The sequence below is a fragment of the Meleagris gallopavo genome, chromosome 1 (assembly GCF_000146605.3).
Source record: "Meleagris gallopavo isolate NT-WF06-2002-E0010 breed Aviagen turkey brand Nicholas breeding stock chromosome 1, Turkey_5.1, whole genome shotgun sequence".
In the NCBI taxonomy this organism is placed as follows: Eukaryota; Metazoa; Chordata; class Aves; order Galliformes; family Phasianidae; genus Meleagris; species Meleagris gallopavo.
The window spans coordinates 38,257,570-38,274,968 of record NC_015011.2 but is presented as its reverse complement, the minus strand read 5'-3'; the positions used below and the strand labels follow the sequence as shown (position 1 = coordinate 38,274,968).

Here is a 17,399-nt window from a genome sequence, read left to right as displayed (position 1 = left end):
AAGCCAAATGACAGCTCAGCTTGAAGAAATACGTGCCAAACATACAGACCTTCGGCTTTCTGTTGCTGTGGGGCTCACATAGCTAAGTCGTGTTGTGGACAATGAAAAGTGGCACTGAGACAACGCTATTCCATATTCATGCACAAAGATGGCAGGGTGGCTGATTATCAGAGATCTATGGCTGGCATTTTCCTAATTCAATCTCCATCACCATTACAGAGCTGTCTACAAGGGCACTCTCTATCCTTCCTTCAAACAGAGTGCAGTTTGGGCATTTCCTCAAAAAGACTTAGAAGATCAGTCCCTGGCTAGTGTGGGCTGAACTTGAACTTGTTATCATCAATTAAATGTGGCAATGCTTTTTCCCTTAAGAGCACAATGTAGTCTCACCACATGGATTAAATTACAAAATGGCTTTAAGAAGTATGTATTACATATCATAATCACACCTTTGAGAGCAATGCTAACTTAGGACCATACTTCCTATCTAAGAAGACTCTCACGCTGTTACTAAAGGTCAGTTCCTATTGCATCAGGGATGCTGGGTACTTTCATGTAACAACCTTTATCAAGGTAGGTAAAGGCAGTAAAATACTGTTGGAGTTACAATTATGGTCATTCTAATGGCAGTAAACCACCTTTAGCATAAGGAACACTTATAGGCAATTTTCCTAGTTAATCAGGGCCTCGCTCTGCATGGGGAGTCAGCAAATCAAAGGAACTTAGCAGGATGTCAGTACTGGCCTAGTGGTCCAGGTGACAACAGTTCTGACAGAGAGAAGACTTAATTTTCAGCATTTTGCTCCTGAAATAACTAACAGGAATGAATAACAACTAGTAAAAAGAGAACATCATTATGAATGTATGATTCCTGGATTTTTTAGTTCTCTACAAACAAGAATGAGGCCTTGATATTCCTTTATGTATCTTTATGCATTTCTAAATCTCAAAACAAATAAACATGATCGTAAGATAAACAGCTCCCACAAATATTTCAAATACTTTAATAAAGATTATATTTTCTAATATTTCTTTAGCTTGAAGTCCTATATGTTTAACAATAATCTAAATCACATTATCTAAAAACAAGGGAGTCAGTCATTGCTTCTTTAAATCAATCCACAAGTTGTGTGTTTGAACAAGCCATATACACAGGTTAAGAGTACCATAGCGTTCTGCTGAAAAACTTTTGAATTCACATGCCCAAATGAAATTGAGGTGAATATTCCTAAACATAAGTATGGAATTATTGCAATTGCATAAAAGTGAATGTATAAAACATTCATTTTCCTTTTTTAAAATACTAAAATTCACAAAGGCGATCCTAGATTTTAGCTAGTTACATGAAAATATTAACTAGGGTTCTATGTAATTATTTTTTCAAACCCATAAGTGGCCATATGTTTTTACTATCTGAAAACACTGTCTGTCCAAAAAGCTGGGTATGTTACTGCTACAGAAACTAAACTTCTTGTGAACAGAATTGAACTGCAATATCCTGTGATCCCCTTTGGAGACACCTCCAGTCTCACCCAAGAGCTCTAAATATCTTTAAAGATGATATGAACAAAAAGTCCTTCCTTTCCCAGAAGAGGCATTGCATTTATAGAAATCTGTTTCTGGCTCAAAAGAAATAGGAGCCACACACTCATTTAATCTATTAAATGAGATTGAGAATTTGCCACTCTTCCTGATGTCTTTCTTTGCCATGTCAGTTGCCAAAACTACTCTTTCAGGAATATACCTGTACCTGTAGGCTGATTATTGATCCCACCATCTATCATTCCCTTAATTTATTTTGCACTGCTGCCCCCATCTGCAAGTTCTCTTGGGAGAATCCCCAGGGAGTCTTATAGTTTTTGGTTCCTTTTCCTTGGTGTTGACTTCAATTTGGGAAAGGCAGACAATGGCCATAATGAAATATCTTTGGGCTATATTTAACTGTTGCAGAGCTGCTATGGAGTAAAACAAATTATTGCAAGCTAAGAACACTGAGGGCAGTCTAGGATAGCCAACCTGATATGGGACTTACAAATGAGTTTATATGATTGGCTGAGCACACCAGAAAATCTGATACATGATGCACTGTTTCACACCTTTAAAATCACACAACCATCAACTCAGCTGATAATTCATTACAACTGAAATCTTCAAGTGCTTAAATGGGTATCAATGCACATTCATGGTTCTCAGAACTGAACCACGTTCTAATGAAGTAAACCAAAACAAATCAGTCATGTAATTATAAAAATGCTCCCAATTCTGCTAACCTTGAAGTGCAGCCATTTTCGCTGACGTAAAATTGCACTGTAAATTCCTGTATTTTTGCACTTTTTGTGCATCTGTTGCTGTCACTAAGACCAATCAAAAAAAAAGGCAAATCTGTAATACTCAATAGTAATTAAGTATTAAACTAATTACTAGTGATGACTACCCATCGAAAATTTTATCAATTAAACCAGTGTTATTTCACCAATTAAGTCCAGTTGAGAATTTTATTTTAGAGTACCTGGAACTCTCCAGTTTATTTGAAACCCTCTAAATTGATGTAAGCTGAAATATAAGTGCCCTCCCAGATAGTGACTTACACTGCAATAATAGAAGTAGACTTATCAAATAAAAGCTGCTAGTGCAAAACTAGAAAAGGCCCTGAGGGAGATGCAAATTTTGCTGAAAAAGAACCTTTTTTTCAGTATTTACTGAATATATTTTCTGTTTATTACAGTCAAAAAATCTTTGTGGAATGGCATAAAAATTGGCTGGAAGAGACACTGATGCTGTATCAATTCAGCAGTTGTCAGGAGGCCTGTGTTTACGTCATGCCATTACCTGGTGAGTATCCTGAAGGGCTGTGAGCACTGCCCCCAGAAGGTCTGAGACCTGCCAGGTATGCGTGAGCACATGTGGCAGAGACCTCGTAGACTTACTGCCTCTATGGCTAGTGGCTAATTTCTTGAAGGTAGCCAAGGGCTACTATCCTTAGCAAGAAAACCATGCCTTGAGATTTTAATCTCATTTTCTGTGTTCTTTCAAATCACAAGAAGTAAATATTTTTTCAATTTTTCATCACAAAGTCTTCAATCTAAAGACTTAACAAGAAAAAGTAGTATGGGATAACTACTTTCTAAGTCTTACACGGGGATTGGAACTAGATGATCTATATTAAAGGTCCCTTCCAACCCATTCCATTCTATGATTATATGATTCCATGATACATGAGATTATAGATACTGGGACAATGCTTTATCCTCCAGAAATGGCATTACAACTCCTTAGACACTCTTTCATCATTCTTTATTTTGTATTTGTGAAAATATATCGTGCTTTGTTACATCCCTTCAATCTAACAAACAATTGCTCACTATTAGATAACTCTTTTTCAACCTGGCCAAGCACCTTACTTTATTCCCTCATTTGTTTATGAGAATGTCATTTGAAACAACACATGAAAATTTACTAAGTTTCAGATTTCTTACTGTAGTTACCAATTCCTCTCCTTTAATCGCAAAGCCCAGACTTACGTAAAAGGATGGTAATGACAGACCCCACGCTGTTACTTAATCTGTTTTAACATCCTCTTTCCAAGGACATAAGGTCAAAGAGGCCTTGCCCACAGTCACCTCTATCCCATCCTTCCTCCTCATTCCCCTTACTCAGTACACGCCCTTTGAAACCTCTTCTTCATCCCCAGAAACTGCAGGGCCAATTCAGACTCTGTCTGAAGCATGGAAGTGAAAAGTTCATCAGACTAGTGAACTGGAGATGTCCCTAAGTAATATTTAACCTTTTCATTCACTTTTAGCATGCATGCCATAAATTTATTTGTATCATTTATTATTAGCTCTCTCTTCTCTTCTACCTTTCCCTATACTTTCTCTGCAGAGAATGTGTGTGGCTTGCTAGTTCTGTCTCTTTTTACATTGATCTTTCTGATCTTGTCTCTACATTATGTTAGTATATCTCACTGTGCAGACTGCTCATTCAGTCTTGTGCAAGCCCCCAGAGTGACCAAAAGATCACTCTATGACTCTAGGATATAACCTGGGTTCCCCCATAATGGCTTACCAGAGGAAAAGCCATACAATATATATATCTGCCTCTAGCATTGCAAAGTAATGCTTTTGTTTGAGAAAACACTTTCCGGCATGGAGGTTTTGCTTTATAAAACATCTCGGAAATCACACATCACTTGTAAAATATCTTTTAGAAAAATAAAACTGCAAAAATCCTACTGGGGCTATAATTCCAGAATGGACACCCTTTTCTCGAGGTGCATTTATTAATTTTGAAGCCAGATCAATATGATAAATGGTTCTCTCTGGACATAACCATGATATCCCCATACGGACAAATCTGAAACTTAAAATATTGCCAAAGGCAAAGTATTTGGAACCACTGAAATTAAGTCACTGAACAAATACATACAGGATTAGAAGCAGAGGTTGCTCAGGAGCTTATGCCAAACCATTAACATTTCAAATGTGATGTTTAACATCCCCTGCATAAATATGATCTTTAGCATAAATTCACCACTCTTCTACATCATCTTATTAACCTCACCATCCATATACATAGTCGTAAAAATCAGTGGAAGGTTTTCTAATCTAAATATCGATAATTAAAGTTCTGAGAAATATTTGGTTGATGGCATACAAAGCAAATTGCTATTAGAAAAATTAAAGGCACAGTGCAAGTTATGAATCACTCATGTATCAGTGTACTATTAACTGCAAGATCATAGATTACATTGGTATATACATATATAATACTGTAATGATGTTAGTTAGAGGTGTGATTTGAGCTGATATAGTAATATTTATGGAGGCAACTTAAGAGAATGAAATGTGTGGAGAGTTTCCATCTAGATTTGACCAAAAGTTACCTAGTTTTTGTTTTGTTTTTCATGCTGCTTCACTGAAAGTGAAATCTTTCCATTGGAAAGTCTTGGTATTGAATAATCTCTGGTTTAATACAAAGGAGAAAAGCTCTTAACAGTCTGTTTTTCAAATGTATACAAAAATTTTTTCTTTCTTTTAAATAATTGCATTTTCCAAACAACTAATTTTAACCTTAAAATGTTTTAAATATTTCTGACTCACTATAATTTTCTTTTTTGAATCAGATGCTGCATATATATTGAACACTGAATTTTCAATCCTCATGTGAGATAAGAATTTCATTATCAAATCTTGGAAATTTTCACAGGATGTGAAAACTACTGACTGCCTACCAACACCTTATTTTGTCTCCTTTACAAAAGTCAAGTAAATGTTCCTCAAAAAAAAGTTAAATTATAAAAAAGAAATCTTCTCTCAGGGTGGCTACACTTAAGTGGTAAAGCAAAAGTCTTTCAGAGAGCAAACAGAGGAAAACCCTTTCTTGTTTTCGTCCATCTGTTCCAGATGACACTCCTGTTTTCTAAACAATATCCCTGCATTTTAATGTTTGTGTAACGATTACCAGGTAAGAAAAATTGGTCAGGGCTGGATACTTTAATACAAGTCTGTGTGGTCATCTGGAAGGCAGGGACCCTCTAGCTCTGCCCCTGCACTGTGCTTGTGGGAAGAAAACTGATGGGGTCCCACGTGTGGAGCAGGTTTGTCAGCTGGGGGGCAGTGAGACAGCTGTGGAGCTTCTGAATGCTGGGAGGGCAGGCAGAGCTGGCACGCAGGACTCATTGTGTGGCCCTTTAGATAGATATGCCTTTAGTTAGGCAATGTTCCCCTTTCTCTGGTTCTTCTCCAGAACAAAGGAACAACAAAAAAAAATCTCAAGGTAGAAAAAAGTGCTTGTAAAACCTCAAAAGGTGGTTGATTCCACATCCAATGCCTGCAGTAGCTTTGAGCTTTCTTTTCTTCCTTTGATCTTTTTTACATATAGGACTAGGCTGCTAGTTAAGCAGCGTCCTTTTAGGAAAATGGATGCAGGCTTCATTTTTTTTGGCTCCTGTCCTTTTGCCTCTCACTGGTTTTGTGGTCACTGTATCTATAGGCAAGCTCACCTTTCCGAAAGAGTAGATCTGACGCTTCCCGTCCTCATGAGCAGGCTCTGAACCTCCTGAGTGCTTGTTGTCAGTCCAGAGAGAGAGCCATGATGGCTAAGAGGAAGGTCAATAGACTCGGAACTGGTGTGCAGGCTAGTCATGGACTGGTAACTTGGTGTGTCCTTACTGCCCGCTGAAGAGCTGCTCAGGTTTGCAGCCCACACAAGAGCACCTGATGTGAAAGAGTGCACTGAGGCGGGACTGGAAGCCAAGGAGTGACTTAAGCTTACAACATCTGCATTTAAGTCCGAAGGTTTACTGAAGAGGGGGCTGCTGCTACCACTTTGCCCACCTGCACTGCCCATGCTGCCTGTGCCCGAGGACGGCGATTCCAGGCTGCCTTGCCGTGCCAAGGTGGTACTAGGGCTGGGCATTGCCGATGTGGGTTTCACACCTTCAGTACTGGGTGCAGAGGCAGCTTTACCACTTGCCTTGGCACCAAACAACCTAAATGTAAAACAAATAGCTTTAGAGAAACTGATAGCCACATTAAACATTCATGGCGTAACATCCTAAGAGCCGAACGACACATTTTAATTACTGCTACTAAAACCATGCCTACCTAGTTGTTCAACGGCATCTCAAAATTAAATTCACTTAACCATATCATAATAATCAGGGTTTGTTTCATTAGCAACAGCTATCATTTATTCCTATTCAGATGTGCTCTTTGCACATGCAGACCCTCCCAGAGAGAGGGAAAATAAGCACATTTTTGTCTTATTATTGCATGAACAGATTACACTTTCACCCAAATTCAGGAATTTAACATTCCCACAGTCATTAGGCTTTTAAACCTCTTGCTTCTCAAATCTGCTAAAATGACTGCAACAAACACTTGCCAAATCCTTCAAAGTTTAACAAACATCTGAGTATTTCTGTAAAATTTTCCTTTGTTGCTCTTGTGCAGAGTTCCTCATGTGGTCCCGTCATTTAGTAACCCTTCAGACAGAATAAACTGCACCAGAGCTAAACATGCCCCATTTGTTTCCAAGGGCAGTCCTGGCAGAGGTGTATTTCACATAATTGCTCTCAGTAATTATATAGAAGAAAATGTCCACAGCAATGATGAAAAAGTCCCCCAATTCTCTAAAATTGTTGAAATAAAGGCCATGTGATGATTCAATGTCTTACTGAAAATGTATTAAGCTTTAACTAAAGTGCAGCTCATAAATTAATGAGAAATAAATGCAAAGCTTATCGTGATGTGAAAAATGCATGGCTAATAATGTAAGAATCTGTTTTACTTATAACCAAGCCCACAAAACCAAGCTGCAGCTCCTTCAGCAGCTGGAGATGCTGTTTCGGTATCTAGCCACCAGAAGGCAGACTTGGCTTTTTTTTTTTTTTCTCAGCAATGGAACTGCTTCACCCAAAAGTGCAAGCTGACTTTCACATCCCAAAACGTTACAGTAAGGCATCTCCAACTGAAATTTAATTTTGATTAATGTTTTTGAAGAAAGGCATGAGAAAGCTGCTTGGATAAATGAAACTCTTCTAGCTGGAGCTGCTGACAATGTACAAGAAAATACTTTATTAACCTACAGAGCTCATCAGTTCTCTGAACAGGCTACACCACCTGTTCAAGTGACAGAACGTGCCTTAACAAGGTGTCCTATTTGTGGATATATCAGAATATTGAGAAAGAACTTCTCATGTGCTTGAACAGTCAGTAAGAACTTATTCTATCATCATGAGAATGTACTTAATTTGGTGAAACCTCAAGCAATAGCCACGGCCAAAGTTCAAGCAACAGCCATGTCATGTCTGGAGAGGACTTTAGGCCTAAACAAATAATTGTGTTGTGGGAAAGAGTATTACCCTGCTTGCTGCTTTCTGTATTTGGTTCTCTGCTTATGGGAAAATATACTCCAAAAACACTTTTTGCCCACTAGATACTTGTTTCACACATCAAAAATCTCTCTTTTATCTACAGCAACACCAGGAATTCATAGAAAAGCACGTACCTTCGAAATGTGGGCGATGCAATATCTGGGTATTTGGATCCTGGCTGCCTAAGTCCCGGTGTGCCAGAGGCGCTTGCTGAAGTTGGGCTGGATTTTGGAGAACTTGACAGTGAGACACTCTCAGAATCAGACACGGCCACTTTTTCCTTCTCCTTATCCGTCTGGTTGATGGTGACAGGACTGGACCGCCCAGACCCAATCTTGCTTGGCTCTCGCAGTTTGGTGGCAGCGGCGCCCGCAGACTTGCTGCTGACATTGGAGTCGATGCTGCTGGTGCTGGAGCGGTGCCCACCCCTGCCTGGGATCCCACTGCCGCTGGACTTAGATGGGCGAGGCAGGCTTCGATACTGCAGCGTTGTCTTCGAGTTCACGTGCAGAACGCCATCGTCCTGGTTCTGAGAACCGTCTAAGCTTGTCTTCCGTCCCGCGTTGGACTTGCTACCGATGGCTGAGGATTTGGGCATTTTCCCCAGAGTTGCCGATCCGCTTGTGATAGTTGCTCCACTTGTGGTGATTATGGTAGAAGATCCCATCCCAGACTTCTTGAACCCGAAGGACCCAGTAACAGTTGATCGCCCAATACCAGAGGGAGGCTTCTTTCCTTCGTCACCACTGCTTTTCCCTGCATCTGATGGAGAGCGCTGAATGGAGGCTCCTTTCAGAGGAGTTTTCACTTTTTCTGAAGCTTTTGCATCGTCTGTTTTTCCTAAATAAAAGTATATTTGAAAAGGTCACTTGTGTTTGAAGCTGAAATGTCTCCAAATCTAATTTTAATGCTATGCGATTACAATTTCAAAATGAAAAAGTAAACAGAAACACCATCGTAAAAAAGCAGATCCATTTAGGACTCTTTCAGTTCCCAATAAGCAGTCAGGATCAGGTACAGTACTTCTAAGTAAGCATCAAGTACTACAATTCTGAAACCCTCCTGAGTATTTCCACATTTTATACATAGCAAGAAAATGTAGATGTACAAAACACTCCAGGACGGACCATAAAAAATCTGATTTTCTGCTGTTTTGGTTTTCTTTTTCTATTAATGGTATTTTATATGTAAGAAATACTATTTGAAAGTAAAACATGACATGTAACTAACATTTCCTGAAGAATGACATTAATTATGAATGTAGAAATCAGTGGTACTTACTGAGTTTTCATCAATTACTTTTTTAGCTTATCACTAAATTTGTTCTTTTGTTAGCTACAAAAATTATCAGAGAGATTATGTTGTCATGGTACAAATCTTCTTGATCTATAATGATATCAATTATATGAGTTAATAGTCTTTGTCCTATCCTTAATGTCTTTTCAAGAGCCTCAAGAGAGCCTCTCCCATACTGCCTACATGCCATATATTCCTACATAAAATTATTGTGACATTCAGAAAGGTTTAAATAAGATACTCTCTTCTATCTCAAAAAAAAAAAAGAAAAAGAAAAAGAAAAAAAAGTGGTAGACAAAAATGCCATTTTTGTTCTTGTCTGATTTATCTTTAAGCATTTACTGTATGCTCTTAATTAGCCACAAATATTAGGCATAACAAAAACATCAATTCATATTTAATTCAAGTGGTTACAGAGTTTTTGGAGGCAGGCGGCCTGATTTTTCTTAATGAACTAAACTTTAACAAAGAGCAACAACTCCAAGTCAGAAATAAATCCACGTGCGTATTTGTGCAGTGCACATTTTATGCCACACAAAGGCACACCAGGACACTGATCAGGCACATGCACTGCGAACACACAGGCTATTAGTACGTACTTAAGAAATTAGAGCCTCTGTTCTGTGTTGCATGGTAGCAAGTTCAACTGAACCTTCCACAAAACAGAAGACCTGTGAAACTTAGCTTGGCACATGGCTACCTTGGTAGGATCTCTTCTTTTAATTGCTACTATGAGGGTGTCACTGCTGCAACCATATGAGCACTTACTGCTGCAATGATCCTGAGTGATCGTACAAGATCAGAGGCTGACTAACAGCAGTTCCAAATTGCTAAGAAACAAAAGTGGCTCACAGTAAGTTCATTCTGAGAAGTTCCTTATTAGTACAACTGAGGGTTAATACACACTCATGAAGTGTTTCATCAGGACAGGTCAAAAGTGCTAGAAAATGTCCTACAAAGGACTGATAGTGCTTTAATAACATGATAAATTAGAAGGTATTAATAGATGGCTTCCAACAACTTTGGATTTTTTGCTGCAAAAGTAGATTACAAAAGCAGCTATTACTTCTGAGAAGCTTTTCAGAAGATAAGAAGTCATCTAGAATAGAAGGAAGTTTGTAAAATGAATAGTTTTAGAATTTTTATTTCTTAAAAATAGACTATAAGATACCTACAGTACATAGAATGTGGCAATTCAGGTTTAGTTCAGAAACACTAAATTTGAATCCCCTGGTTTGACCTTTAAAGGTTGAAACTTTTAAACTCAACTTTTAACCTTTTGTGATTTCTACACATATGTTCAGTATAGGTTTATTTTTTCTAGAGAATAATGACAAGGCAGAAATGAGTCCAAAATTTTTTTTGAAGAATTCCCTGGTAGATATTGTGTACTGACATGATAATGAAACAAAATGCAATCACAGATTATCTACACATGTTTGATTAATAACTTAATAGTGTGCAATGTAGCACACAATCTTGGCTTGGAATCAGTTGGGAGAATAAACACCAACACACGGTTTTTGATGTCTGCCACTCACTTATAACATCCATTGACTATTTTCAACTCTTTAAAAAATCCTTATTGCTTTTAAGTGAAGTCAAAGTATAAAGCTTAATTCTTAATGCAGGAAACTGAACTACAGAAATCTCCTACCTGGGGTCTTGAGAGCACTGGTCCCTGCTTTGTGCCTGGACTGAGTGGCTCCTACTTGTGTAGTCATGCCTCTCCTCCAGGATCCCGTCTGCGAGAGGGGTGCTTTCTGCCCCCCCTTCTCTGACTCTTCAGACAGCCCCGAAGGAAGGCCTTTCCACTTGCCACTGCTGTCTATGTTGCTGTCAAAATCTTCCTCTGGTTTCTTCAGCTCTTCAGTGCTGCCCCAAGTTTCGCTGTCTGTAACTGAGCGCTTCTCCAAGTCTGTCTTCAGCTGCAAGAGATTAGTATGGAAAACAGTCAGTTTCAGCACCTTCAGAACTTGCTGATTTAAGTCCCAGGAAGGGAGAAGAATAAGCTTGTTGCATTTGAACTGAAGGACATAGAAAACTCTCGCCTAAAATGTCTCCTATTTTGGGAAAGACGTTTTCCTTTTTATACTCTGATTTTCAGAATAATTCAACTCTTCCCTTCACAGGCGAGCTGGTATGAAGTAAAATATAATTTACTCTCATCATCAGCTCTAACACTTTATTTTTTATCATCTGCCTATGAATTTCACAGAAAACTCACTGTGCTGAGGGGTTTCACTAAAAGCCTGATTAGGACAATCTCTAAAGATACTACTAGCCTCATTGTAGGCTGCTTTCTTGCTTTTATTTACCTGCTGAAACCTTCTGCTAACCAAGTTAGAACCACTGCTCCAGCAGCACTGATTATGCTATACCACCAGTGACAAAGCATAGCATCTCTACTAACATCAGTGCTGCAGGGGCTGATGGCTTTTCTCCACATTTGTCTCCACTAAGCTTAATCATTTTGATCAAGAAAGTTGCTTTAAGTGCATAAGCCAGAAGAACAGCTTTTGCAAGCAGTACCCCACCAGGAGGGAAGGTAACCAGCTGGGCTCATGATTGCTCAGAAACTCAGACCCACGTGGAAGATCCCAGGAGATCCCACAGTGCTGTGGCAGTTGCCCCCCCATAGCTCCAGGTGAAAGCAGCATGTTGCAGGGAGCAACCCAAAATGCAGGCACCACACCAGCTTTGGAAGTGGCATAAATAGAAATGCCAGGGACTGATCCTACCTCTGGTGTTGAGACTCACTATCTCTGTGCTGACAGGTTGTTTGTTGTCACCTTTCCTCCTCCGTTTTCCCAAAGCCTCCCTACCTCAGTCTCAAGCCTCAATGGCACATCACCATCCCAGCAGCCTGTCCTCTTTCCTCTTTCATCTTTACATTTAGTTTACCTACACCTCTAACAGTAAAACCAGTGTGTCAGTCAGATATCACTACTTATTGTGTGACAGCCCTGTCCCTGCACAGCCACCTTAAGCAGTCCTACAACCTGGATGGTGATCAGAGGAGAGTTATTTATTATTCTGTTACCACAGCTCTTTCACAGAGACCCCTCTGTTGTTGTTTCCTAGGCGCTGCTGTCATAAGAAGGATTAATACTGACTAGATAATCAGAGTAATCAATTATTATTTACACATTTTTCATTTAAAGCATAGAAAACACAAAGGCAGTCAGCACTCCCGAAATTTCATATCTATTTTGGAGAGGCTTGCATAGATTTGGGATAAGGACTGTTGGGAAAAAAAACCTAAACAAAACTTCTACACAAATATTACAGGGTCCTTCAGATGAGAGTTTGTCTTGGTGCTATTTTCAAACGTGTAATGTTCTCAGAATTTTTCTCATAAATGAGCAGTTATAAATACATAGCTATACATTTTTTAAAGCAACCTACACCATTTCCAAGGAATGACAAAAACAATGCTTTTTAAAAGCCTTTTTTTTCACTATTACTGGACCCCAAAAGCAATGTTAATCCTGTTTTACTATGTAAACAACAACAAAATATGCAATGTAAACCTCAGGTTATAACCAGCCTGCATTGCTACAATCATGTGAAGATGGCAAAAGGGACCTCTGCATTGCAAGATTATGTCCAGCACCTGGAGAACAGCTGGCAAAATCCTTAAATACTGAGCTTATCTCAGCTTCTGGCTCAGATTGCAGCCAGTCTGGAATACTCAGTTTTCTGATTAATCTGCTTGATGTAAAAACTAATGTTCATAGCTTTCATGACATAATGCAGTGTTGGCAGAAAAGCAGTGTTTGAAAACATGCTGCTTTTATGTTTATCACAGAACAAAATGCAGCTAGTATAATGAGCATTCAGAAGGTGAGTTCACTCAAGCAGAAAACCCAGAAAGAGTTAAATGGTCAGTCTGAGATTTCTCAGTGATGATGATGATAGTGCACTGGAACAAGTTAGCCAGGACCCAGCTGGCTGTCACTGTTGGTACGAAAAGAGAGAAGCAGATCTCCAGTTAGCAACCATGGGAGGACCTGATTGAATGGGAAAGCAATGGTAAAAACTGAAGAATGCTGGCATCTGTGTGAGTACCATCTCACGAGTACAGAATCAGCCTGAAACTCATTTCAGAGCTTCTATTGCAGATTAAAGCAATCTCCGTTTCCAGGTAACTACTTCTCCATTGTCTATGGGGAAATAAAAAATGTGCTCTCATATTGACACAGTCCGCCATAACGTACATCTACAAAATGGCTCTCTCAACTGCAGGCACTGGCTGCCTGCAGAAGTCTCTATGGAATTCAGGGTGTCAGTCTTGGCTCCTGGATTTTTGACATGAAATCACTGGAGGCAAAAACTTTTCTCCTATGCTGAGTTTTCAGTCTCAAGGTTCCTTGTTTATAAACAGAAGATGCCATACTGTTCTAGCGGGACTAACTCTTCCCTTTTTTCTTGATTTTTCATGAACCAAGTCCTGTAAGCAGCCTATGTCAGCTTTTTTATCACTTGAAATTTTAAGGGGAGCTAGGAAGAAATAGAAAGGTGTCTGGCACAAAAACTTTTCATTATCTATCTATATATTTGTCCATCCATTCACCTATCCACCCACATATGTATATACTTACCTACATACACAAATATATGTACCGTATATGAAGCTTTATATAAAGCTATATAGAGCTTTCTCAGAACTCACAGCTTTCACAGTGTTGTGCAAAACTTGGATAAAAGGATCAGTGTTTGTGATTTAAAAGGAAAAAAAGATTAATTATGAATCAAAAGTGACAGAGACCAACAGATCACGGGCAGTGTTTCATCTGCAATAGGGAACCAAATAATTAAAATTTAAGAGATAGTTAGACATTTAATGTTTCCTTTGTGGGGCTTTGGAAAATATGATTGGACAAGACTTCAAGACATGTGTTGGTCCATAACCCTATCCAAAATACAAGCTAACATCCAAAGACAGGACCTGAGCTGGTAAAATATAAATATTTCATTTGTTTTGGAGGCATTTTTTGTTTGTTTTTTAATACTGCATACCTGAGTGGTGTAGCAGAAATGGCAATGGAAAACTACTTACCTGGGCATGAGCATTCTTTCTTGAAGAGGCAGTTATATTGGAGTAAGAGCTGACAGATGAGGTGGTGTTCAAATCATCTGTGCTGAGGTTGTCAAGAGTGTCGCTGAGGCCACTACTAACTGAGCTGCTGTCATCCCAGCTGCAGTGAAAGAAGTACATCTATTTACATACTGTGTATCAGTAGGAAGAAAGCATCTCAAAATCAACAGACAGCATTACTTATTTTTCAATAGGTTTATCAGAAAATTTTCAGTTTTGCTTCGTAATGTACAGTGCATATTAGTTTTCAGACCTTAAAATTAATTTTCCACTCACTGACAAGTGGTTGCTTGTTCAATTAATAAACAAACAGTTGCCTTTGAAAAAACTAACGTCAGGTCTAAGCAAGCAAGGTAAGTCATTAAAACAGGTTGTTTCACGCTTCACTGCAAACACATTCAGTGCACTGGCAGGGAAATCCATTAAACCTACCTGGCATTGCTAGCTAAATCATTATTAATAGCTTGGAGAACACCTGATGGATTTCCAGGCTACAGAAAAATAGAAGGAGCATCTCTTTTGCAGTCTAATCAACTGTCAGTAGGAAGCCAGTATTTCCAAAAGTTTTATTTTCTTATCTTAAGCCTTTGTCTCGTGGGTGCAATGCCATCATAATAGGATTCCCTGACAATACAGTCACCAGAGTTGACAGAGAACATGTTATACATCTCTCAAGAAACACAGGCTGTCAACTCCTGTTTTGGGAGATTGAGGCAGAGAATGTGAATGAGTAAAAAGCTATTCTCACAGAATTGTCATCTCTCTACTTTCACAAAAGATTTGTTTTCCCATTGAAGGGAGGTGCATTAGTATTTCTCAGACCCTTCTCCACACAACTGTTTCTCCATGCTATTACACTATGACTACCATGGCTCTTAACTTATTGCTGTATCCAACATTATAGCTGTATACTTCCAATTCTGCCACATTTCCACCTGCTAATCTTGCTTTGGGTTATCCCAGTCCAGGGTTTTAAAAAATCCACTTTGTGGATTTTCTCTCTCTCTGATAGTTTTAGCCATCTAAAAGTTAGGTATCTCATTTAATCTATCTGCCTTAGCATCCTTTCTAACTAAGAAGGCTCCAAAAGGAGGCAATTTATCCTATTTTAAAATATATCATAGATTTGCAGGATGAAGGTACATTATATACCTCTTTCTCCCTCCTGGAGTAGAAGATTGATTAAGCCTATTACAGACACGTAAGCTTTGCAGAAACAAAGGTAGGTGACATGTTTAGGCATAATGGTAAAATTCAAAAAAACAAGAAAGGGTATATCTTCTTCTGCTGCAGCCTATGTCACAGGCTGCCTTTTAGGTGAGATTCTGTAATTCACACCCAGATTCTAATATTCAGCCCTACAGTCTAGTTAAAGCTAAGTACTATTGCTATTAGTCATTCAGAGAATGCTAAGAAAATACCAGTAAATCCTGTTTTGCAAGATTCGATTAACTATTTCACATAGGAGTTTAGAAAGTTCTAGCAGCAGTGACAATGAATTGGGTGACAACAGAATGTGTGCTGCGATGCAGCAGAAAGTTCAGTGCACTAGTCTTGTATCATAGCAACTGCAGCAAGCGTTATCTTCATTTTGTGAAGGGTAGAAAATCACATTAGTAAGCTACCTTGGTGACAAGGTAAATGTATTTTAGAGGGCAAGAGTTTATTGCAGTACTGTGCTTTCACTGTTAAGTACAATGACAATAAATAAATTCATCTTCTGCAACATTACCAGGCAATATACATACAAGTTATTTTAAAATATGATTTCATATCTAAGCCATTATATTATAGATTGTCCACATTGACCTAAGAGCCCTCTGTGAAGCACTAGGCATTTATAGTGTCTGTATTTTTCAGTGTCTATGAGATATGGAATTTCACTGATGCTAAATGCCATTACTGAAAAGTTATGCATCACATAAGAACATACCTTGTATAACTACAACAATCAAAAACCTTAAAGTTGAATAAAAACATAAACATTTCAAAATGTGATCTGTTTTTTGCAACGATGATATCACCTCATCACTTTTAAAAGTAAACAGTCATAAGATAGATCCAAAGTATTGGGTACTTGCACAAGCAACCTGAATTTCTGAATATGACAGTCACATTGATTAATACTTGACCATTAGTTTCTTGAGTCTATTGTAAGGCCCTGGGGATAAAGATCAACATTTAATTCGATTTGTTCGTGTCTTCTCATTATTTTATTCTATTTAATTTTTTACTGCTTCATTTTATGCCCATTTTTCTCAGTAAGAAGATTCAGGTTTTCTGAGTTCTGAAATAGTCCACATCTGATTCACAAAATATTAACACATAATTTTCTCCCAACAGCTGAAGTTGTCAGGCAGAAATGACTATGATTATATGCTCATTCTGTATGGCTTCTCTGCAGTGTTTCGCACTCATCACACCTCACTCACCAGGGGATTATTAGTAGGTTCTGGGAACACTCATGGCCATCTTGTAAGATACATACAAGATTACTTTGACACTTCCACTATTGACCTTTCAGAGTCATCACTGTATTTGTCTGGAATTTTTTTCTCTGACAGTAGGTGCTCAAGATGTTTTCTAAATGTGAATCATAGCATCATAGAATCATTAAGGAAAAGACCACCTAAGATCATATAGTCCATCCACTGTTGAACCCTTACCACCATGTCCACTAAACCATGTCTCTAAATGTCACATTTGCACTGTTATTGAACGCTTCCAGGGACTCCACTACTTCCCTGGGCAGCCTGTTCCAATGCATCACCATTCTTCTGGAAAAGAAATCGTTCTTAACACCTAACCTGAACCTCCCTTGGCTCAACTTTCAGGCAGTTGTAGAGAGCACTAGGGTTTCCCTTGAGCCTTCTCTTCTCCAGACTAAACAAGCCTAGTTCCCTCAACCACTCCCAACAAGACCTATGCTTCAGACCCTCCACCGCTTCACTGCCCTTATCTGGACACACTCCAGGGCCCCAATGTCTTTCTTGTAATGAGGGGACTTTCATACCCCAAATTTTCTACTAACATTCAGAATATCTGAAGCAACAGGATTACTCAAAATCTCCTTCTTTCCTATAGGTCATTTTTCTAAGCAGAAATTGATTCCTTCTTGACACACTT

General features: G+C 38.7%; 1 protein-coding gene across 9 annotated transcripts in view; it reads right to left on the bottom strand.

The window, feature by feature from the left end:
* NAV3 (neuron navigator 3) overlaps window positions 1–17,399 on the bottom strand; it is a 396,053-nt gene that overhangs the window by 48,681 nt on the left and 329,973 nt on the right. For 7 of the 9 annotated variants that reach the window (XM_031553711.1, XM_031553705.1, XM_010708375.3 and 4 more), the window contains 4 exons: window positions 14,235–14,373; window positions 10,830–11,100; window positions 8,011–8,716; window positions 6,002–6,490 (listed from right to left, as the gene is read on the bottom strand). In XM_031553711.1, coding sequence (XP_031409571.1) covers window positions 6,002–6,490; window positions 8,011–8,716; window positions 10,830–11,100; window positions 14,235–14,373 — 1,605 coding nt within the window. The remainder of the gene's footprint in view (window positions 1–6,001; window positions 6,491–8,010; window positions 8,717–10,829; window positions 11,101–14,234; window positions 14,374–17,399) is intronic. The other 2 variants (XM_031553717.1, XM_031553719.1) reach the window with 1 other exon arrangement.